General features: G+C 36.5%; 1 protein-coding gene across 7 annotated transcripts in view; it reads right to left on the reverse strand.

Annotated features, from left to right (window-relative positions):
- LOC118216480 (protein shisa-6) overlaps positions 1–20,455 on the reverse strand; it is an 86,332-nt gene extending 65,877 nt beyond the window's left edge. For 2 of the 7 annotated variants that reach the window (XM_035397712.1, XM_035397694.1), the window contains exons 1-4: positions 20,207–20,454; positions 18,526–19,517; positions 12,735–12,892; positions 4,757–4,855 (exon numbers count right to left, since the gene is read on the reverse strand). In XM_035397712.1, the coding sequence (XP_035253603.1) occupies positions 4,757–4,855; positions 12,735–12,892; positions 18,526–19,070 (802 nt within the window). In that variant the 5' untranslated portion in view covers positions 19,071–19,517; positions 20,207–20,454. Of the gene's footprint in view, positions 1–4,756; positions 4,856–12,734; positions 12,893–18,525; positions 19,518–20,206 lie in introns of all 7 variants that reach the window. The other 5 variants (XM_035397684.1, XM_035397657.1, XM_035397703.1 and 2 more) reach the window with 4 other exon arrangements.
- Between the last annotated feature and the right edge of the window lie 5,873 nt (positions 20,456–26,328).

The following is a 26,328-nucleotide window of genomic DNA, read 5'->3' on the forward strand; positions in this document are numbered from 1 at the left end:
CGGGAAAAAATATATGGGCCAAAAGAGACAGCAGTAAAGTTTAAATGTATGCTTGAGGAAAGTATAAATGTATGCTTGAGGGTAAATTTGTAACTGGCTGAATGCAGTACATTTTGTGAAGCACTTTAACATAGTTTAAGACTGACCGGTATAGTCAAAAACAGACCTACTGCATATGGTATTGAAGACAAATCAAGCTTATGGGATACACTAGGAGGGTAGAGTATATTAAGACCTTCCACCCACTTGTGCATGTCTGACATATTGCCATGCAGAGCTGTGACTCTAAGTGAGCTGTGGGGACTCAACAGATTTATACTGGCTCCATGAGATGCAGGAAGAACTCTGCCTTGCAATGAATGGTTTATGGCAAAGCTAAATGAATAGAATTCTCAAAGCTAACATATAAATCTTTACTGCTGCAAATATTGATCAATGACATATTTGTCATTTAGAGTTATTCATTTTCTCTCCAAAAGTATTTATAATACGGCAGCTGTTTGACATTCCATTGAATAAATCTGCTGAAAACTCAGTATGTATTTCTGTTCATTACCCATTAAAGCTGAGTGTATCTGACACCACAATCAGGACAGAATTCTTGCCTGTAGTATTCTTTCAGACATTACAGAAATTAAAGACTTATCTGTCTCCTGTTTAAGGCACTACAACGAAAATACTGAACATTACTCTAATGATCATGTCGGGAATGTGAGTTTGGTAGGTAGATTTAAGAGGCCACCACCTGTTGTTCAAAAGACAAAGGTTTTATTCTTGGCAGGTAAACCTCATCCTGGCAGGTAAAATTATAGCATGATATTATAATCTAGGTTCTATTTAAAATGTGCACAGGCAGTTGTTTTTTGATGTTTTAGAGTGATGCATACCCATAAAATGATATCCCTTTTTGGAGATTGCGCAACATGGATGGAGTAAATAATTTACGCTTATATTTATTTGTCTGTAACTTTGGCATGCAATTTATAGTACAGTTATTGCAATCTAAGTGAGTGTGAGGCAGCATGCATGTAACTTCAACACTGTCAAAGGAAATAACATTATTTTGGTAGGCATGCATAACTTAAAAAAGACTAACAAGAAAAAAATGAAAATAAGCTTCAATAATTTCTAAAGTTCAATTCAGTCACCTAGTCATCAAAAATCAAGGCCACATATAGCATATCACACCACCATGCATATATCATCAGAACGGTTTAAATGATGTTATCCTGATGTACTGATCCACAAAAAAAAGTAATCAAAAAAGGTTTTTTATATCAAGCAGAAATATGAGATAAAATAGAAAAGCACTTATATGTCCTTGTTTTAGCATTTCTGTCAATTATGATTTTTTGACTAGTCAAGTTTTAAATCATCATTGCATGTCTACATTTCCTTTTGTCATAGCTAACGAAAGATGATGATATGTAGGCCTGTGTGCTTTCCTGTCTGTCTTATTGGAACAGGAATTATTCACAGAAAAAAATCCTTATAACTGACATTTTCCTCTGTTACACATCAAAACAAAGACTACAAAAACTAAAAAAGAAGAAATGGAGATGTGTGACTAGTCAGCAATGTTGGTTCATTGCCTAAACACTAGAATATGATGAATCATTCATCACACTGTCATAAATAAAAAGTTTTTTTGCATGTTTTATGTTATTTATGTTCTCCTTAATGGATGTGCTTTCGTCATGGTTTGTACGTAAGCAATTATTCTGTTATTAGAGACCATCATTGTTATTATCAGGGAGAACATTGAATGAAAATGGATCTCACTTTATCACACTATATTGATAAAAACACCACCCCATCAATAACTGCATATTGGAGTCCATCTGAAACCAAGGGAACCGACTTTTCAAAGGAACATGAATGATACAAAAACAATGGTTGAACAGTGCTACAAAATACAAAGTTTAGCAGAAGCCACCTGTTCCTTGGCTGATCACTGCTTCGCTTTGAATGTTGTCTCACTGAGGATGTGTCTTTTACGAGATGGAAAGAATATTCCATAGTTTGCTCTGGACAAACAATGCAACCTGCATATCCTGTCCAGCTTTTTTCTTGGACAATAGTGCACAGTTTCTCTGTAATTGAAACACATGTATTCTTTATGAATTTCAACTTACATTTTATAGTGTTTTCACATTTGAGAGAGCAAGACAGATAAGAGGCATATTTTATTTTTTTATTTGTCTATTTTCATTTTATTTATTTATTTTTTTTTGCTGACAACTGTCAACTACAGACAGGTTATTCTTAATTTGTCATTCTCATGTGGTATATGTAAATCACCTCATACCTACTGTCAAATATTGAGGTTTCACTGTGCATTTGTAACCAAAATTAGATGAAAATGCAATTTATCACTGGAGATGTACAATTAAAGCAGACAATGTTTCACACTGAAGTATCCAGTAGGAGACTGAATCAATGCCTAACAATAAAGAAGACTGTCCCAGGGACAACAGTGCACGATTTGTTGCTCAGTAGATGCCCTGTTCATTGTTTCCTCTTAAATGGCCTGCGCACACCAATCATGGCAGGGTGTCTGCCGAAACCACGACTTGAGCATCATAAAGAGGTTATCATGAACCATCAGAAAAGGCTCTGGTATCTTACCCTAGAGCCTGGGAAGTATGACTAATTCTTCAATGTGTATAACAACCGCTTGAAAAAAAGGCCTTGTTTAAGTCCTGGAAGGTACTGCAAATACTCCCTCATATTAAAACTAGTCATGGTATTATGTGAATGTAAGTACCCGCATTAATGGAAATGAAGATGAGATATCTGCACTCTGGAATGAGTGTGATACTTTAAGACATTAGATGTGGATGTAGAGAATATGGATGAGGATCAGGCTCTTAAGGAAGAGCCAGAGATTGAGAGGATGCCTTTACAGCCTTTTGAGGACGGCTGGTTTGACAGGCAGTCATCATGGGAGGCTTACAAGAGAGAGACTGGGCTGAGTCCTCAGGGATGGACTCAGTATGAGATGACAGTACTGATTCGAGGGGCAGGCCCAGGAAATGCTGATAGATCTATCATAGCCAGCAGCAGCAGCATCATGAACCCATATCAGAACACAATCCCACCATGGCTATTTGGCAATAACCAAAGACTAAGATCTTTACACAACTATATGGCTCAACATTTAATCTTTCATTTCACAAAGTATAACATGGATATTTTACTTACAAATACAAATATAAATACAAATACATGTTTTGTTTAATTATTGATTTTTTTGGCTGGACCGCAACAGCGGGGCCAGCCCTACAAACGTGAATGTATGTGACTGAGTGACTGAGTGATCTGACTGACTGATGAAATTACACCATTGGTCGGCCGAGTTATGAAGTTACACCATTGATCGGCTGGATCACGTGTGTTAGGTCCAGCCATATACTAGGTTTTGATCTGGTCTTGTTTATTTTTATCAGAGCCAGACAAATTCCACACTGATACTAGTGGGGTTGCGAAAAAATTCATCTAGTTTATAATTTTGGCAATGCAGTAATTTTAATGTTTAAAAGACAGAAAGGTTTATTGTTGCTAGAATAGTCATCTTATAATTTTTTCAGTCCTGCTCGGTTAAAAAATCAGTTGGGCATTGCTGGGGAACCTGTGCTGCTGGAAATAGCCATTGTTGTTGGCATTGCATGTCTTAATTTGCAAACCCTGGGCAAACAATTTATTTTTGGAAGAAAGGTTATAGGCCATAGAGCCTTTCACATTTAGAAAAAAAAATTGCAAATACACTGATGATTTTATTTAATTGTGTTAACCGTGAATAAACTGAAAGACCGTTTTTACACCAGAAAAAATAACTGAGGCTGAATGTGTACGGAAACTAAAGACAAACAACTAATATTATATAAACATATAACAAAAGTATTGACATCATCTATGTTGTGAAAGAGGTCTGGTGAATATCAATGCCAGTCTTTTCCCTGCACAAGGAGACTTCACATGTGCAACCTAAAATTAGTGCCTTGATTATTTAATCAATCAAATAATGGTTGCTGCTGGGCTGCCTGTCACTCAAAGAACAATCTGTCAGAAGCTTTATGGTTATTAGCATATTAACATCCTACTATCCTTTTACAAAGGCCTACAGCATACACTTCTCATTGGTTTCAACCTGCTTTCACACATTTGTATTCTGCTTGCAATTATCTTAACAATCTACTGGGGAGTAATCCCAAAAGTGTTTTCTTAATTGTGTTTTCATTTTTCAATTATTCAAAAAGTGTTTTCCTTTGTGATTGCAAAAAAATTAATTGTTCCTTTTAGGGGTTTTGTTTCATATATTGATGTTTATTTGTAAACGTTCGAGTTGACATGCTATGTTGTCAGTTGTGCATAAGGGTGTTAGCTACATCACATGGTGTATGCATTCTTCACATTATACTGGGTGGTTGGAACAGGGCAAGGACCCTAAGAAGTGAAAATAATGCTCATTGTACATTTCCTATTTTACATTTCTTACTGTCCATTATGAAATAAGCATTCAAAAACAGGATGCTGGAGGACCACAGTTCTTTAGCTACACACTCAGCAAAATTAAAAATCACCAGAGCCACGCCACCTCTCAGCCTCCTCTGAGTTAAAGTCTATGCTCTTTTCATCCACATACAAGAGCAGTAAAGGACAAAGTCAAGGGCATTACAGTTTGCCATCTAGAAAGGAGCTTGCTCTGTTAATGGAAGGCTTGTTATACAATATCAAATGAAGATGCACACACTACCTTTTAGATGTCCTCGTCCTAACGTCACAAACCCCGAGGAGATAAAATTGTGAAGATCGTGCCCTCCGCTGCGAACATTTTCTTTCGTGTAATGTCCTCCTGGGAACAATAAGACAGCATCAGATATACAGAAATCTAGAATTGCTTTTTGTAAATTTAAGACTGGAATACTTGTCATCAACAATATACAGTAGTCACCTTAACAGACATTTTCAATGCAACACAATGTCGTGCACTTTGATGAACTCATTGTGCAATGTGGAGGCCACTGATTTTAGATACTCAGAATGCCAGTATTATTTGATGTAATATTCCATTGTTGTAATTACTTTTGTGCATGCTTGTCTTGTCAGGTTACGGGTTGTGATGGTTGATAGCTTAAACTTTACAGTTAACCTTTTTTGGTTAATGTGAGTTATGCAGGCGAATGTTTGTTGTACTCCGTTTCACATAATAGAGGTTGTATTAAGGTTTCTTCTTTTTTTTCAGACATTAAAAATAGCAGAAATTATTTATGTTGCATTTGGAAAACACAAATATACTGGTCATATACTGATCAACGTAAAAATAAAAATAGCTGGATTGCGACAATTGTGTCTTCCACTTCTGGCTAATTTTGAAATTCACAGTGCATCCATCGCACTGTTCCTGGAGATCTACCATCTCGTTGGTTTTAATTTCAACCCTAATTTGGCACACCTGATTCTACTAATTAGCAGCTCAATGAGATCTCTAGCTATCAAATGAGGTCTGCTTTCTTAGGGTTGGAATGAAAATGTAAAAACGTCCACAGAGACTGGGTTGGGCTGCCCTTGTCTAGAGTCTGCTTCCCATTTTAGTGCCATTTATGCACCATCTCGGACGTCATTTCATTATGGCCTGTTATTTTATGTGTCCCTGGAGGCTTCAAAGCATTAAAAAAAAAAAAAAGATGTATCAGGATTTTATTATTTTCTTAAACTGAGCAACATCCTGGCCATGTCAAGTTATTTTTATTGGTGTAACTCAAAATGGTCTTTCTTAATATATATATATATATATATACACATATATATATACAGTATAATCCATGGTTCCCTTCTAAAACATATGTTGTTGCCAGCTGCTTTTAATTTTGACCTTTTTAAAAATAAAACCCTGTCTGTTATGAATGGATAAGTATTAATAATGTCATTTTATTTATGGTACAGGATTTTAGGTTTTAAATTACAGCAGGCTGCCGACTGCTAACTAGTTCCTCAAATGTTATATTATGCATTTTCAGACGGCCAACAACAGAAGTCATTGTGCACACAAAAATAACTACAGAAATCTATGTGCACAAAACAATAAATATGAATTCAATGATAAGATCATTTATTCATATAAATTGTGAATAAAATGTTGAGGGATGCATTTGGTATAATACAGAAAGCAACTTGGAATACACTTTAGCCCAATTAAGCAGGGGGCTGTTTTCAAATCACAGCAAAACTGTTAGCTATTATATAATTCCATTCAAGGCTACACTATTAATTATATTCACTGGCCCATATTAATTGGCTTGCCAGCTAAATAAAGTAAGCTGATAAGAATATCACTTTGCCATATACAGTTAAGGCCTTTTCTAGGTTTACTAACTTTTTTAATTGGTGTAACTGTGTGCAGCACAGGGAGGCCAGCAAGATAATTCACTTCTCTGTCAATTAATATACAAATACAGCTAAATTTGATGTGCTGGGGGACAGCTGATGCATTCACCAGTCTTGCCCAATTCAGCTGACTAATTTGGGCCAATGAGGTCTGCTTACATAACATTAAGCCAAATCAACCCTAAGCAATGTATGCCTTGCTACTCAATGTGCATTACATTGGGAATAAAACAGCTTATTTGCAGATGTATGAAAATACCATCTAGTTTTATTTTGCCTTCAAAGTCACATCAAGTTACATTTTTTAAAAAGATATTTATTTTACCAGTTGATTCATTTATTTTCTTTCAGTCCCTGTGTTTGGCTAGAGCATGGAATTCTCTGTCAGTTTGAAACAGTTCTAGGCAACCCAAAAGTGTAAAGTAAATATCTTTCCTTACCCTTGTCTCAATAAAATGAATTGTTACTTCACTTTTGTCTTCCATTTTGCAAGGTCAGGTATTACTTTAATGAGTTCATCAAGTTCACCAACACTTTCCAAAAAGCAACGAAATGGTGTTTTTTAATGTGGCATAAAAAGTCATGGCATTTGCTAAATGTTATAGTCTTTCCTTTCCCTTATTTCAAAAGCCTTTTGTTCACAGAGGAACATTGTCCAGCTGTGCGATACTATATCAAACCAGATAGCCCTATTATTTTGAAGCCCTCCAGAAGAACAATCATGCCTTTCGCTCGTAGACAGCTTTGTCAACTCGTAGAGGTGCATTGACACCAAGTGCATGGCAGGCTATGTATTAAGAATTTATGGTCTGTGATGTGCTGCCAGAATCATGCCTGTACGTTGAAGGTCACTCGGGTGCTGGTGGAGATTGAAGGGCAGTTGCAGATTGTACGGTGTAGCAAGTTTTAAAAAGCTAGTGCTCTGGGGTAAAAGCCACATCCGCCCACTCTTCCAGGTAAAATATTAAAATTGTAAATGGTCAATAATATATCCTTCAGCACAGGGCACATAACACTAAGGTCAATGAGGCCTTTTTTCAGCGAAGAAGTGGTATCATATGTGGTATAATGATTTTTGTGCATTATTAATATGCACTGACGTGTATACCTTGACAAAGCACATCCACCTTTCTCAGATGGCCCTGTCTACTCTTGGCCCTTTCAAGTCACCTCCCTGATCATTCTTGGAAAGAGCCCCTGACCTTCCTGTCTTATCACCTCATCCTCCTGGGATGCCTCTCACTACAGTTATTACAGCCTCATGCTCTGATTTTCAATGACCACTTTTACTGTACACGCACGCAAACAATTCAGTTTACATGTGGTTAAGACAATACTGCAAGAAAAGACATGAGGTCATGTAAAAACCTTACTCTGATTAAATTCTTTACCAAAGTAACCATAATCACTGTAATACATGTAGAGTATTCAGATTTTACTCCCATTATTATAGAACGCATAAAAACCTTAATCGGATTTCTTAATGTGTTAGCACTGTGCATGACTGTGCCTGATATTTGCTGCTGTCTATGAACCTTGCAGCTCGTTTTATGGGCTTGATTGTGAGTGGGCTGCTTGGGATGAAAGAATTGGTAGCCTGCTCATTACCCCTGCCACCAATGAAGTCCTTTGGAACAAGGTGTTCTGTTCTCTTCTGATTTCAAAATGCTTCTCACGAAGCTGCCTGTTTTACAAAATGTACGAAAGGACAAATAAAAACGGGCAGCTCTGCAGCATGACTCAAGTTTTGTTAAATGTGTTAGGACAAGGGAATCCATGTGTACCTCACTAACCTTGCAGGGAAAGGCCTCTGGCTCCGATTCTGGCATTTGCCAAATTAACCATCATTTGACTTGATCACAATATTGACAATAATCACATTATTGTGTGCATATAAACATGGTGAGTCTTCTTTGGCTGAAATACAGCTTATCCTTTCTGCAATTCAGATTTCCTCTTTTATTTTTGCCCCATCACCTTGTGCATGATGCCAAAGTAAACAATGGCATCAGCTTTTGTGCACCAATGTAAGATTCCTGTCTAGTAATAATCTTCTTACCATAAGGTTTTGTTGAGCAAAGTGATTTACTCAATGAAGGGATAATTGGGATTTAAATACAGCTTCATTTTAGCATTTTGTATATTCCGTATACTCATTTTTAAGCATATATGCTGCATTACATCACTTCTTAAAAGCATTACCTATTCATTCTTTTTAAGATACCTAAACAAAAAATGACACATTTTGCCTGAAACAGACCCGGAGCTTGCCGAACTGAAAACTAGGTTTTATGAACGCTTTGGGGAAAAGCAGACTTATAAGATGTTTTGTAAAGACCAAGGCACTATAGCTGTTTTCCTGTTATATGATCATTTCAATTGAATCACAATCACATGAAATACGCTACAGACAGAAAGAGAACAGAGGCCATGCTAGAGAGGGAAGCAGGAAAGAAAACATGTCAAAATGCATCAGTGAGGCTCCAAATTGAATGTGAAAGGCTAAAGTCTTGAGATAGCTCAACCAGAAAATTCATGCAAGTCGCTCAGTTTTCTGCATTTGCAGCCTGGCATCCACCTTATAGAAGTTACTTTGGAGTGGCACGGTTCTTCAGACTTTCCAGCCACCAGGTCTGTCACATTTCATTTTAAATAATCATAATGAGACATACAGCAATACCACAGTCAATTAAGCAAGGTCTCCATAAAACTGTCCATAGACACAGGTGAGTGCTACATTAAATTATATTTTAAAAGTCAGATGTTGTCAGCATATAAACATTCAATTGGAAATGTATGTGGTGCTTTTAAAACCCACAGAGAGAAAGCAAACTGACTGCATATATATTTCTATCCCATGTAGCACTGTCTTTATTGGCAAGCAATAAAAATGTAAAGGCTGCATATTTCCAAAATGCCTAATGGCATGGCTTATTTAAATTAAACTAATTAAATCGCAGTTTAATAATCCAGGCAATTTTTATGCATAGTGCAAGAGTGGATCTCTTGAAGCGATAGCCTTATTGCAGATACAATACAAGGGCAAAAGTATGTGGACACCTGACATCCAACATATCATCCAAAATTATGGGTATTAAAATGGACTTGGTCCACTCTTGTGGAAAGGCTTTATATTAGATGTTGGAGCTTTGTTGCAGGGATTTGCTTCCATTCAGCCAGAAGAGCATTAGTGAGGTCAGGCACTGATTGGGCGATTAGGCCAGGCTCACAGTTAGCTTTCCAATTGATCCCAAATGTGTTGGATGGGGTTGAGGTGAGGGCTTGGTGCAGGCCACTCAAGTTCTTCCACACCATTCTCGAGAAAACCATTTCTGTATGTTCCTTGCTATGTGCCCGGGGGCATTGTCATGCTGAAACAGCAAAGGGCCGACGCCGACCCCAACCTGTAGAAGAAGTACAGAATCATCCAGAATGTGATTTGCCTAGCATTAAGATTTGCCCTCACTGGAACAAAGGGGCTGAGCCAAAACCATGAAATACAACCCCAGACCAAGGGGTGTCCCGATACTTTTGGTCCTATAGTGTGTGTATATATATATATATATATATATATATATATATATATATATATATATATGAAATATAACATATCTTCATAAGTGATTCACTAAATGGTAAGTATGGGACATGGTGGTAGGGTGTTAAGTGCACCAGCTGATCCTCAGGAATAGGGTTTTGGAGACTGCAAATCTTGCAGCACAAATCTCTTTTTTCAGGAAAGAGCTGATATTTTCTCAAGCCTTCATAATTTGCATCGCAATAGTACTCACAATTTTGCAGGCTTAGGGGACTCAGCATGAGGAAGAAGTGGATCTATTTGAATTTTCTTCTAAATTATTCTCCCATGCACAGTTTAGATAACTGAAAGATCTGAGCCTTTTTGAACCTTTTTGAACCTGCATCAAGAGATACAACCACATTAAGAGACTGTTGTCTCCGTTAGGATAGAAGTTAATGTGACAAGGAATCATGAACATTGTGCATCCTGCAATAATGTAACCACACCACATCATGCATTATAAATTTTGACAATTATTCAGAGGTTATCCTATTCTATTATTTTTTATGAACAAGAATAAGGTATATTGGTGAGAAACATTTTAAAAACATATTTGTCAGTCTTTCATGATGAAACTACTGTCACCCCAAGTTTAAACTGGAGTGACAGCTGAATTGAGGTCAACTGATCTGTCAATTGCGCTCTTGTTTTTCCTTGAATTTTGAAGCAACGCACAGAAATAATTGTCATTAAGTATTCCCACTGCTGCCCTTTGCTGAGGATGTCCTTCAATCAAAGCTCCATGCTATTGTCACTTTAGACACCACTGCTTGTGAAACCTCTGCAAATTTAGCTGTCATTGTCACTAAGCTCTCTCTAAAAATGTCATAACATTACCCTTCTTTTAAAAGTTACTTAGATCTCATCTTGCAGCCATACCTGCCATAATTATAGGTAACCATGTCCCTGTGCACACCTGTGCCTTTCATTTTCATATACTTGCTACCAAGGTGTTTCCATTGCTGTGTCCATCTCATTTAGCAAGCCACCTGTCAAACCTGTACAACATGTCTAACTCAAAGACTGAGTTCTAGTATTGACATGGAAAATCAGCAAAACCGGAAAATACAGTTTCGGCATTACAGAATGTAATTGAAAGGATAATGAAATCTGATACATTTTGTGAAAGCTCTTGTTTTAGTTTGTATTTCTGTGTCAAATAATTAGGAGTACTCTTTATGTAGTCCAATGTGCATAACCTGTTGGTTCAAAAAAAATGTCATATCATGAAAAGGGCTTCCTGGATGTTTCACAGTGTGTGCATTAGATTCCTCTGGGGGCTGTTAGCAGGTGCAGGTGCAGGCACTCCTGCTATCATAAATAATTATGATCTAATTCACACACCAAAAGATGGATTTAAGTTTTGCAATATACATGGGGTCAAGCTTCTGCTTCAAGTAAATAATAAGAATAATTTCAATTCGGTTTTTTATTGCTATTTCATTATATATATATATATATATATATATATATATATATATAACTAACTGGGCTGGTTACTGTGTTTCCAAGTCTTCTGTTGAGTATGCGATATTATCATCTACAATACGATGCAACCCACAAAAGTAGTTTTTTGCTTTTAATGAGCTTGCAGTCACTTGAATATTAGGTTTGACAATATGCAATGACTACTTCTGGGAAAACAGTGCTGCTGATGGAGAAGGGTCAGCAGTTGACACCAGGTCTGACCTACAGAGCAAAGAACAGCATTGTGTACATTGAGAGCTTTTCTCTCCACCCACACCTACCCCCCTTCCGAGACAAGGAGACACTCACAGAGAGTATAGTCTGCCCACAGCTTCCAGTCACTATGCACAAATATCACTGATTTGCACTGCACAAGCCAACCGCCATGTTGTTGTAACAAGCTGAATAGTCCGCTTCGGTTTCACCTCATTTGGTGCACTGGACAGACACATCATTTACACCCTGTCAGGGATGGAAGCTGATGTGTCTCACGCAATATAATTAACTCTTTAAGCAGTTCACTTGCGCAAATCTAATGATTACTGGCTGTTAACACAGGCACTTCAGAGAGACACACAGCTGCCAGGGACCCTGGCAAGAGCACATGTCGGCATGTCCAAAAACTGCAGGAGTGGAATGGTGTGGCACTAGAGAAGTGAACATGGACCTTAATACATGCAGTTTGGACTTGGCTTGTGCTAGTGTTCAGTAATTTCAAAACATTGGGGATATATAAATAGTTACTTAATGTTTACCAGTAATAGCAGCTTTTCTTACTGACATATTTGAGAGCAAAATGGCTGAAGTTAAAAGTTGCAGGCTATCGCATTAGAGCTATAACCTAATTATCCATAGGTTTCCCAGACTTTGACCTTTTCCAAAATGTTTTATACACATTTTGAATATAACTTTTGTTTTCATTTAAGAAACTGTTGTTCCTGATTACATTTAACCCCACATTGCATAAACTAGAATATTTTTTATAGTTTTCAAATGTGGTCACTTTCCCCTTTCCCAAGTTTTTTTGTGATATTATTGATGGCTCTCAAGCTATAGCCTTTTGAATTCCCCAAGTTTTACATTTGTCACAAATATTACATGTTCTTGATACAGCATATTGAAATGTTAAAAGACAAGAGAAAAACATTGCAAGAGGTCACCAGGCAGTACTTCAATTAATAGAACTCTTCATTGATGAAGCCAACGTGAAATAAAAATTTGAATTGAGGCCAAGCTAGCTGACCAAATTAGTTTTTTTTTATCCAAACCATGTGGCAAAGAACTATGAGAGTAAACCTACCGTGATTTGATTTTGATGTGTGAACTGGGGTGTAGTGGTTTTTAGAAGTCCGAACAGGTGTATTTTCTTTGGGCGAGCCATCCATTGCTGCAATATTTTCACGCTCATATTGAGATATTGGAATGGGTCCTTGTTGCCTCAAAATCTCTGCAAGTGCTCTGTAAAACAAACAAATAAAAATAAGACCGGGACAGACTTTCATTCTATTTCATTTGTTCAATTTTTAAGATTATAACAAACCATTATAATAAAAAATGCTTTTAGGCATATATTATTTACAAAATGGAATTATTTCTTTACCATTAATACTGTATTTTACTATACTGTAGACATTGTGTGGTATATAGCCATTTACTATTGATTTCAGCCTCAAATGCCTCTAAATTAAGATCCACTGAAAGATGAATCACATTCATGGGTGTAAATTCAGCTTTTCTGGCTGCAGTTGAAAGCACAGCTTCTATCACTCATTCTTTGACTGATTAAATGATTGACTGGGTGGTTTCTGTAGAAATTATGTTTTCCTGCTTGAGACACTTGTGGTGCAAGTTTTGTCTATTCGCAGACAAAAGTAGTTATGCAGGTTTTATGTATGTATTTATTTTTTCTTTCAGAGCTTCACCAAGTACAAATAAATAAAGAACGGAATGCAGAAAACCAGCAGTATGACAGTTGTCCTACCACTGGTTTCTGAAAGTAAACCAATTTATTTTTTGAAATAGTTTTCCCTTCCTTGGAAAGGTCTAAAAAATGTAAGTCAAGTCTAATGGGTGAGAAGTTAAAAGATTTTGTTACACAATTGACTGAATAAAATGTATGTATTTTCACAATTACATTTTTTTCTCTTTACAGTACAATAGTTCACCTGTTCATTGACCAAAGAAGGCTGCATACAACAAAAATAGCCTACAGGTAATAATGAATTTTGCATGTGCAAAAAAAATAATGAATGAGGACTATATAGAGGATTATATTATTTAATACTAAAATAACTTGGGGAAAAAATTAGCAAGTGCCCCCCCCCCCCCCCAAAAGATAGGTGTCACAACTATTCACACCTATTTTAAATAAAATACAACAAAAATTAGATGGCCAAACAAGTCTTGCTGCTTTTTAAACTGCTACACAGGCTTTCTGATCAGTGCACTTGAAAGGTACAGCATTTCCGTAGTATAGCCAGATCAGCACCTATGTCCATTTGTAGTAGAATTTGAATTTAAATTAATGGAGATAGCAACAGTCCCCCATCATGTTATACAATCATTTGCTTTATTCAGGTAAAAAGCAGAGAGGGCCACAGATGTTATTATGGCAAAGAAAGTTCCACAGCTTGGATCAGAACCCCTACCCGCATGAGGGGTGTCACATAAAAATCAGAAGTCACCTGCCCTAAGGACTATGATACACATCTCACCCACTCAAATCCAGCTTTAAAAATTCAGAAGCTTCAAGACAGAAGTAACATTGTTCCTTCAACATCCTCATTGTTTATGCAGCCAGTATGTTTGAGTGCATTAATATGGAAATGATTTTCGAAGTGATGATTTAATGCGCATACCAGATACTGTATACTGTATACACAAGCTTATCAGCCACAAGGAATCAAGAATCCAAGCTCTCGCATAAGAATTTTTAAAACAATAGAACAGTGATGAGAATGAAAATGCATATAGTCCCCCCACACAGGGAGGTACATAGTTTGGGAGAAAAGAAAATACAGGGCCACAGTTGGAGATATACAAAACTTAACTGTGTCCTGGGGACATAAATCCTCTAAATCTACCATGAGACACCACTTCCATGCCAACAGTCTTTTTGGAATGGTTCCCATAAAAAGCATATACCTGTATTGAGGAAAGCCTGCAAAATTAAGCATTTGGAGCTAGCTAACTTAACCCAACTATTGTGGCCAAAATTTAGCATTTTGGCCATGCATACCAGAAATGAGTTTGGCATTGGATCTTTGCTGTTATGGGGATGTATTGCATCTATTGGTTCTTGTTTAGGTAAATGGAATCCTGGACAACAGCAAAGACCAAGACATTTAGGCCAAAAACCTATTTCCCTCTATCTTAAATCTCAAATGGTTCTTTCAACAAGGTCATGATCCTAGGCATACATCTGACCATTACAGGCTAAGTTATTCCTTTTACTGCATATTTCATCTTTATCAAGGGTTTTCATAATTTTAGAGGGCACTGTATATTTACTGCATAGACCTTTCAGTACTTAATTTCTTACAGTACCAGAGGCTATCATTGTTTTCCATTTTGAACAAGTTGCTTGGGAGTTCCATGAAGTGTATTTTTGTTTATACCACAAACACATGATTGACAGCAGTTCTTAAGCCAGCAGGTCATTAGAAATATCTATAAACATCTGAAGTATCCTTCATTGTATTTAAAATAAATACAAAAAACAAATAGAACCTATGCAAAAAGGAGCTTCGTGCCCTGTTCAACTGTCAGCCCATAACTTTTCATAAGTTTGTATGTCTGAGGTTCTAAATCAATAAATAAATAAATGAATGCTTCAAGTAGATAATGAGGATTTGAGGCACAGACATAATGGTCCAACTTGTTAAAATACAGCTGAGATTTATGATTCCTTGGTCAAAAAAGAATGACACTATCAAGCTGAGACTCCAAAGCTTCATTGTGCTGTATGGTTATTTTCAAAATTTTCGTCAGTCAACAGAATATGATTTAATGGCTAATGTATATACATTTTAATTTAATTATTTAATTTGATATTGTCGTTTCTTTTTTTGGCAATTTTTTATGATTTTTAATGTATGCATACAAGTCACCAAGCATATTTTGATTGAATTTGATGATCAAGAACAGCGCAATTGTAACTTGGAGATCAAAAATCAATGCCATATTAAATGTTGCGTACAAACATTTAGAACCATTGTAAAACAGTCATCCAATAAAATGTTCACAAATTAGTTTGGTAAATATATTTGGTCCCCTGCACAACATCAAGAATGCCTTTCATTGAGATATAATCTGGTTAATGTGGCAGAGATTTGTCATTGAAACCTATTTCACTTTTTATTGTCTCATGGAACATATGTGACAAACTGTAAAAAAAGACCTGTACAGAGCATGCTTCTGGTTTTTATTTTTACATGCCTCTTTATAGTTCAGATCAGCTGTTTAAAAATAATAATTAACACAAACACGAAAATGTGCGTGTGTGTGTGTGTGTGTAAGTGTGTGCTTACGTGCAGGTGTGTGTGGGTGTGTGCGTGTCCAGATTTTTTCAATTAAAATTAAAAAATAATAAATCACAAAATTACAATTCAGCCAACCTTTCGACAGTTTGAAATATAATGTATTGTTGGCTTGATGATGACTACAGTATTTGGGAAAAAATCTCAGTATTCTGCACATCAGTTGTACCTTTTATTTGCTTGCATACTGTACAAAGTGTACTAGTGAACCAGTCGTATGTCAGCATAGTGTTTGTCTAACTCAGAAACTTGACTCTAATTTCTGACATGCTGTGAGTTGTGAGAGTGAATTAGTCAACATGTTTACTTTACAGCCATAAATAGGACCCGTGTGACACTGTAAGTCAAACATGCAACCAGTTGAAAGGGAATCCAAAAGAACATGTAAAACACACACATCTTCTGAGGTAAAGCACATATTGCTCCTGCTCCACAAGTAAACTTTGCTCCTATCTACCAGTCTTGCATTTGATTTGACTGGAGTTTTGTGACATTACCCCTGCTGGCAAATATGATTACAGCAGAGATCTACCAGCAAATTGGAATTCCTTTCACAGTGTGAAATCCACCTCTTCCGTGGAACAGAGAAATAAGTAAAGTGTATAAGCAAACCATGGCCAAATATTCAATGAATTGCACTAAAACTCATTCTACTTGTCGGTTATTAGTCTGAATGTTTCAGCTATTTTACAGAATAGGAAACAGTTGATATACATACGCAGAAATAAATCATATACCCAATGGCCATTACTATGATGAATATGAACTTTAATTAAATGTCACATAGTCTGGATTCCAGATTTATTTTCTTCTTTTTTTGTTTCAGAAAGAGACAAAACAGATATTTTATTTAAGCTTACATGGATGTGCTAAATGTGTTACATTGATTCAGAACATATTTAGTGCAGTATAGATAATAAGTCTTGTTTATAAATTATTGGTACATATCACCATGCTATTTATTTATGTGTTTATTTATTATTATTTTGTTTGGATTACTTTTGTAAAGATACACTTTAGATGTACTTCAAGTCTTGGTTGCTGTAATTAAAAGGTTAAGACAATGAAATAAAAACTTGAAGAAAATGTTCTCTTGCAACCTTATCTTGCTTTAGCAAATCTCAATATTTTTTCTCCCTGATTATCCAGCTGGGGTCATAGCTGGTAGACTGCAAAGTGACTGACTCTTGTCTGATTTTACATTCAAAATTAAAGAGAAACCATTCCCAGGTCTGAAGTGTGACATCATGTGCTTTCTAAATAAAATATAGAGGGCCAGCTCTACCAGCAGACACAAACTGAGACTAACTAACTGAGAATGGGACTGCCATGTCAATCCACAAAAGGAATGGGTTTCAATCCATATGTGACAATTTCCTTCATCTACACAAGTTTTGATCTTATTCATTCACAGACGGTGATCTGTCAGTATAAATATGAATATTTTGATTTGTAAATCCTTCTGTCTGTTTTTCCTGCCTGAGACGTTTCCTTCGACGTAATAGTCATAGTGTTTCACCTTGTATGGCCATTTCTCATCTTCATTGCAGAATTCTGCAATCACTGGCCTCCCCTCCCACTCACTTCTTCCACTAATTAAGGATTCTGCTGGTTGGCTTATCTTCTCTCTTCCTTCTTTCTCCAATGCAATTTGGTAGCTAAGGACTGATTATCAGCTGTTAATACATATTTCCTCATTGGACAGTATTAATCCCAGGCCAGTGTCTCACATAAGCAGAACTCTCTCATATAGCAATTCAGTAATGATCAATATCATTTTCAAGTTATCAGTTAGTTTCATGTGGATTTGGATTTACAATGTTTTATATTCACATAGAAAGAAGAAAAAAAAAGATTCTGTACTAATTATGCACATGCCGTGAATTTGTGTATTTAACTTAATTAATTAATTTATCAGTATCAGCTTGAAGTCAGTGCCCCCCAAGTGGAAATGTGATAAGCAATGTATATGCAAGGCTTGGGCTGAAGGCTTGGACTTCACACAGGCTAAACTTGACTTTAGATAAAAAGTGGTACTCTACCTTACATGTTTTAGTGCCTTGAATTTTGAACTTGAACAAATAAATTATATTTTATGTTGAGTGTATTTTATTCAATACATATATTGTATACCTGACATGAAACACATATTGTTCAAACAACTGATTTTTTTTCTCTATTTTTTCCTTCCAAGTTGATTCTTGACGATTGTCATACCTGAATTGATTTTACACTTACCCCTTGAGTCTCTGTGCTTCCTTGAGCGCACTTGGGTGGTTGGTTCATACTAACATAGCTACTGCTGACAATAGATGTATATACAAAAAGAAAAATATCCCAAAGTACCCTTGAACTCAAGTTATATATCTAGGGGCTAGATATCTAGGGTGGCTAAATTATGATGAAAACATATATAAATGAGGGTATACGCATGAGGGCATACACATGATATAGGTCCATACTGAAGTAACATATATATATATATATATATATATATATATATATATGACATAAATGACAGAGAATATTACACAATTTTAATTTTTTTCTTACCTGTGGACATTCATTTCCTGAGGGGGCCTGGTTGCTTTGTCATAAGCAACTTTCGCAGAAACTCCGAGGACGATGATAAAAGCTATTACCCCACAAGTGATGTAGACTGTTGTATTCGTCTGATCCAAATTTGGATCGTAAGTGTTACCTGTTGGCACAGGGGATGGAGGCTGGGTTTTGACCCAGTCTGGTGTGTTGTAATTGGTACAGGTTTTCTGATCTAATCGGTTTCCTTTAAACTGACAACAGAACCGCAGAAAACAACTTCCACAGCAGTAACGGTGGTCGGTGTTATTGCATTCGAATTCTTTATCAAATTGTCCGCTCACGTCGTAATAACCCAGGCACGTTTCATGCCCACCCGTTGCAGGCGGCTGGACCTGTGTTATCCGCCGCGGAGCTGCTGTGGGAACGGCAGTGCTGTTGACTTCCTTCGCCTTCTGAGTTCGTTTAGGAACAACCTTCACCTTCTTCCCTGTAGCTGCACACAGTACGTTTAGTTGGTCCAGATATATCAAAAGAAGCAAAAGGTGCTGTATACCCATGACTCGCGGCTTTTTTTCTTTACTAAAGCTGCTTTGTCCTTTTTCTAAATGTGTTTTTTTTTCCACTAGCAGAAACTAGTGTTCAGTCCTCCCTTGTCGCAGCCCTTACAACCGAGTCTTGGATTTTCCACAAGGGGTTCATTGCCGATACCCTGTTCCGACTGCACACTACTGGGTGTATCGACAAAGCCATAAATTGAATGAGAGGGCGCTTCTGACACCCATCAAGTTCAGCAGGAAAGAGATGTCACTCATCGTAAATCTTCCAACTCAATCTGGTTTTGATGACCATCAGGATAGTTTTAGATGGAGCAAGCACAATATCATTCATTTCAGTTTAGCTTAAAAACTGGGCGTGACTGTCCCTGCAGGATGTTTTGGAGACTGCCATTCACGAGAACTCCCTTGACTAAGCAAGCTCTACATCTTGTGAATATGAAAGTTGTCCTGAGGAGGAGGGGAAATGCACACAAAAACGAATTACCCATCACATAGCAGATATAAGCTATCCAACACATGACAAGATATGATAATCAATTGGCCAAATTCTATGATATATTAATAGAATGAGTTCCGTAAAAAATTGAACGGATCCAATTTAACGTTGGCTTTATTTATTTATTTATTTATTTTAAAAATTCACTGCAATCACAATATCGGTAAACTGATATTCAAAGCATATAGCCTACTCAAGCAAGTGCATTAATATAACATGAATATAAGCATTATAGTGTCCGCTAGTATAAGCATCCCTTTGCACGTACACAATTCAGTGCCTTGGACAACAGCCCAGAAAGAATAAATGAAACTTGGAATAGGCTACACATCTTGAACTTAATTCAAGCATTGTAAAAACAAGACCACTTATGAAAAATACAAATACATACATTTTTGCAACTGCACCATGCTTAAATGTTTCTGCCTGGTTCCAATAAGAGAACTAAAAAATGCTATTATGAACTGAGGCACGTCAAATGCCTTACAACAGATGGAATGATGTGTTTGCGGCGTGTTTCCCCTGTTCATTATTCACTGTGTTCATTCGTCCGGTTTTCCATCAACAGCAAACAATCCTACATTCAATGAGCGTAATGCCTACAACTGCAAATACAAAAATCATGGAAGAGAAGACTTACCTTTCGGCTCTGACTCAAACTGCTGAGTGGTTCAGCTCTGGCAATGAATGAGCCGGGTGAATCTATGTTCAGCTAGAGACCCCGAACGGGTCCGCCCCCATCGTTCACTCTTGCATCACTCCGGTGCGAGCGTCACGAATACACCGGGTATCAGTTAATTACGAATTACTCTCCGACAGCAGTACAACTGCTAATGCCTTCAGGCTGCACTCAATATCTGGACATCCCCACAACTGCGTTGGCGGGATCCTTTCTTTCTGAACCGTTGCTTATTTCTGCACCAATGTACGGGGCGCACTCCTGGTGAAAGTTCATACCATACTCGGGTGTTATAAAAGGGTGAATGCAAAATCAGGGAAATGTTTCTCTCAAACATGCAGCACACGACATGCTCCACAATAATGGATTTTTAAAGTTATGGAACATGTATGTAGTAAGTATTGAATTTATGTTTTTTACAATTGATTTAATATAACATTAAATATATACCTATGAATTAAAAATTAATGGTCTGATTAATGCGAATGTGTTTAATTTGAATTAAAATTCCTGTAATGGTAATGACAGTCTCATAGCTACAAAATCGCATCTATCTGGTGTTTTTTCTGAGTTAAATAGTTAGATGTAATGTGTTCATAGAGGACAAGGCATCAGCCATTGTGAGTTAATCTGTTCTCAACAGTCCATTAAAAATCCACAATTTTCTGAATCAAGTTAAGTGTTTTGTAAGCCAGCCATAGACATTATCAGTGACATTAGAGTTTTGAATTTGTAATTTTGTCACCAAAGGATTTCTGTCCTTTTAATTACATGCACCCCAAGGAAGGGAAATGTTGTTTGTGAGGGAAAATATCCGAAATGTATCACATGTAACCAATTTATAGTGAATGCCAAGTGTAATAATATGGAGTAACCACCGAACATGTCATGCCCATATTCAGAATAGTAATTTCTTATAAATTTCAACTTTTAATCTTAGTGTGCAAATTTCAAATATTATTTATCACTATTCTATTGTTTAACCTGTTTAGTCAATTACACAATCATCATTAAATAATGGATAATGGAAAAATACATTAGTTTGAAAATGCATTAATTCCAAATATATACCCTATGACAATGTACGTCATGCCATATTTTATAAGTAGACTCTCATAATTTGAAAAAGGCATATAAAAATAGTTAATACTAGCTTGTCTTCTATAATTTAAAATTGGATATTTTTGTCCCAGAGACCTGATAAAAATGCATGTTATCCACTACTGCCTGAAGTCATTCAGTTTAATGGATTATATCCTGAAGTCAAACCTTAACTCTTGTACCTTTCAGTCAGCAGTATTGTAAGCCATGGGGAGCTCTCAGCACACTCCACCCCTTTCACTACATTCTCCACACTTACTCCTGCGTGGATGCAACATAAATCAGTTCTCCTATATACCCCCTTAATTGAGCAGGATGTCAAAGCATTAAGACATGCTGAAGTGTTGAATGCGGATGTTGTGAAAATATTTAGCGTTAGATATTCAGAAATAAAAGGGAAACTGGTTGAGGTAATCACTTTATACTATATTCATTCATCTATCTGTATCCATTTAGATTTCCGTTTTACCCCTATTTGCATAATGTTCACAATAACATTTAAAAAGGTAGTTCTGTTTTCATAAGGGAACTCATTTTTGTGGCAACAGAAAAGGAAAACAGAAACTCTTTTCATCTTGTGTTTTGTGGTGAGTCTTTGAAAGAACTACTCAATGCCATTATATCAAGTAATAGATATCCTTTCATCCTTGTTCTTGCCTAGTGCAAGTTCTGCACATTACGTTTTCAAAATATTATTATAACAAATAAATTATGAATTTTATGTCCCAATCATAATACTTAATCAAGTTCATGGTCATAGTGACAAAAACATGACAGATGGAATAAAATTACTTGTCAATATTACTGTACACAACATTGCATTACTTTTTTCTTTTTCTTTTTTTTTTTGGGGGGGGGGGGGTGGGTGGAGAGATGTTAATGCAAGTTCAAGAATTCTTTTGCTGAGAGGCAGGGAATTTTCTGCTACAACACAAAGACACCATCAACATGGATAAGCACTACTATGCACATGAATAACAGTAAAGTGAGAATATGACAAGAATGCATAGGGATATTATATGTCTATTATATTATATATGAGAAACTTAAGTATGCATGAATCTTGTACAGGTCCAGTGTCCTTGAAGGCCTGACGTTTCAGACCTGGTGACGTTTGTAGGCTGAAACCCACTGTCTGCCTGTGGAATCATACAACATAACCCCATCATCCTGCTAAGGCAGGATGGAGAAGCCACTCATTGGCAGCTAGTGATGTTGGCCAGTTGCATGTTATATGGACACCTGTACCCTCAGACATCTAAAGTAGTCAACAGCATTCCTTTGCAACCTTACAAAATAAAAAATAAATAAAACAATGTTCCCTTTTTATTTTCCCAAGTTGAATTAAAATTATGTTTTGAACAAGAATAAACTATACTAAGGAAGGAGCGAACAGAAATAACAAGGTGATGCATATAAAGGAGATCACATAACGAGTAATAATTTACACACATTTTTTGATGACTCCAAGACAGTTTTTAATTAGTGTTGAATAAATCTCAGACTTTGGAAAGTTTTGCTGTTATAAATTCATAAGTGAACATACTAGTATCTTGGAATACATTTCCAGCATGGAAGCAGTCGGTTGCTAAGTAACTACTTTCTCTGATGCAATCCACACTTGTTGTGATAAAATATTTAAGCACACTTGTGAAATGTTTCTTTGGACTTTAAAAGACACCTTAAGCAAAAGATTCACACTCAACACACATTGCTAAAGTATTTTACATATCCTTGACAAAAAAAGTGATTCTGAGGCCTTCTGGAATAGAAAACCATAAGCAAGGTATTTTGACATCACACCGAATGGCTGAATATTAATTATGAATACATAATGTTGGTCTTCAAAAGTTGCCAAAACATAAACAAAAACACGATTTAGCTTTAATTTCCATCTTTCGACAATTACTCAGAGCAGCTGTAAATTAATTGTGAAGCAAATACAATATGCCAATACATTGTTCGTATCATCCCTTGCACAAACCCTGATGCTTATAAGCAGTACCCTTCAGTTAAGGCAATATGTTTACTTACTTGCAGTAGTATTTAGAGGGTAGAACAGTATCCATTGGGTCTTTATAATTTGCATAAGGGTTTTCATCAAGTTTCATTGTCTTGGAGAAAAAAAATAAATCAAGCGATTTTATTTATTTACATTATTTGTCTTTATTTTATCTTTGCACATGCGGAAATCACCATGGTGGCCAAAACAATGGTTGTCCTTTCCTGACCAGGAGAAAAAATAGCAGAGTAACATTCACTTGCAACCATAGAATAGACAGTAAGCAAGCAATGCCTAAATATTTAATAAGATTTTATTTTATCATCAGTATTTGATACAATAAACTAGTAAACTAGCAATAGTAAATCAGATACACATACTTGCCATGGCTTGAATACTTTCTCATTAAATATTTTGTATCAGTAAAGCCTTTCAGCAGTATCATTTACGAACATAGTACCAGAAACTGTCATTGGTTTGTTTACTCCTACATATAGTGACCGAGAATAAAAGAATGTCAGCTACAAAGCTATTAAAAGAATGTACCTGGCCGCTTAGTCGGTGCCTTAAAATATGTCCGTCTGGCAAGAGTCTGATGCTGGCTCCTGAAAAACACAATAAATAATGGATTTGTTTTCAGGGTCTGTCAGTTTGGAGCAGGTTTTAAACAGCTCCAATTAGCATGCTTCCATATGGCACACACAACAGCATGAGTTATTACCCTCCCAGGACAACAACCAGAGAATAAGTGTGGCTCAGTAACGACTGAAGTTCGGTGTAAGGCATTCAGTCCACTGGACATACTGGAGCCCCCTTGAATAAAATATAAAACAGCACAATGAAAAGGGGAACTGAATAATGAAATTAATATGAAACTCTTATTCACAGTATCTCTTACTGGTATATGTACTGAGGACTATTTTATTCAAAATGTAGATCAGAGAGTTGCATATTTGCAAGAACTACATGTAGACTCCAGAATGAATCAAAGAATGGCTATAAAAAGGTGTTTCTCTCATCTCACTGGAAAGGCCTTCTTGGTCTGTAATAAAAAGGCTGTTTCTGAAAGGCTTGAAAGCTCCTGTGACCCTGACATGCCACAGTAGCTAATATAACTAGCACACAAGGAAGGGTGCCTTTTCATGAATTCATTTTCCCCCTGATGTTATAGATGGCAGCATTTGCAAATTAGTCTCCTTACTCTGTCAGTCAAAATGTATCTGACTGCACAGCACAAAAGGAAGAGGAATTGCCCATTAGACTTACTGTAAACTGCTCATGGCAGACAACCCCAGACTCAGCAAAAATTATGGACAAGTAACCTGCAGGCTTGTGACTTCCTCAGAAAAATGATTTTCCCCGCTTTTGGCAAATAATAAATATGATTGAATAAACAAAGCCTGGATATAGTAAGAGAAGAGGTCAAGATTAATTATGCACATCAAAAATGCAGTTGTTAATTGTTTGCATTTCTCTGTTTCAACTGCAATAATTGCAGGATATGACTGCAACCTGACATGGGGTGAAGACTCTCCATCCTGCCTCAAATGGCCTCCTACTGCTAGAGGTGCAAACCACCTCTATGACTAAGTATGTGTGGACAAATAAAGTGTGTGTGTGTGTGTGTGTGTACGTATGTGTGGTGGGGGTTGTTGATAAGCACAATGCATATTGATCTGATCTTACAAGAGTTAGGTGAAATACAAGAAGGCTTTCATTTTGTCCTGTGTGCAAGATTGCTCTAAATTGACTTTATGGAAAGGGCTGAGAATGGCTGTAGACGGCTGCAGAAGTCCATTTTCATAGCAATTATCTCTACAGCCCAAGTACATCTGCTTACAAAGCTGCCCGTGTGAGCTGGTAGAGAAGCAGTATGATGTTTGTTTTGGCTGGTGAACTGTATTTAATAGATTAACAGTGTCTTCCTAGATAAGCAGAGGAAAGCACACTGGCAATGAAATTGCTAGTGTTTGCTTCAAGGATCACTGGAGGTCTTGGATTGAACTCTTAACATTCTCTGAATAGTAATGACCACATCTGTCTACCAAGGTATAGAGCAAAGCGATTTTTTCTCAGTTCCTCTGCACTACAACCAACTGCTTGAGTAGACTTATGGATCTTCGGTTTATAATCACACCCTTGTTGTGTACAATAAAAAGTTTATATAAAGTTTTACACCTAAAACTTTAAAAGGTAAAACACTTGGAAAAGGGGACTAATAATATAACAATTAATGCTTTTTAAAAAAAAATGCTTTTACTATCATTTAGATCGAAAAATTAGCTATCGTATCTATATTTTAGTTACATTTTCTAGTTTATTTCACCATTACAGAGGTAGCTGTTCTTATCATAGATATTGATAGTCCATGTCCCCCTCACTAGTCAGTATCACCTGCTGTATTCCCACTCTAGGAAACAGAATAATTATGAGCTGCTTCACTGGTCTTGTTTCACTGTGAGTTAAGAAATAATATTTGGCAGGACTCTCTTTACATACTAGGATAAACATGAATATTCAATAGAGTTTATACCTTTTTAAATAATAAAAAATCCACAAAAAACACACCATTTCATAAATATGCATACCCATGTTTCTCCACTATGGACATCTGAGGATGTAGTTGTATTTTGTTGATCAATGAATATGACAGATGTTAAGTTCAGTTTACAGGTCTTTGTTCCCCTCATGAACTTGATGCTCTGCACCAAATAAATAAACAAATAATAATAAAAAAACATTGATTGCCACTCTCTTGTTATATTTTTTCCCCAGCCTTTAATTTCCTAAAAAGTTACAGAGAGTTTGCACTCAGTCGAAGGGGTTGAGAGGGGGGACAGAATTTCATTAAAACATGACAATGCCCAGAGTCCAATCTGTATAATGCAGGCTATTAATTCACTTATATGGCATATTTCTTATGGATTGTATATAAGTAATACTCTACTGCATTAAAGCCACATGCAGTGCAGGTCATTCA

The sequence above is a fragment of the Anguilla anguilla genome, chromosome 2, assembly GCF_013347855.1.
Source record: "Anguilla anguilla isolate fAngAng1 chromosome 2, fAngAng1.pri, whole genome shotgun sequence".
NCBI lineage: Eukaryota > Metazoa > Chordata > Actinopteri > Anguilliformes > Anguillidae > Anguilla > Anguilla anguilla.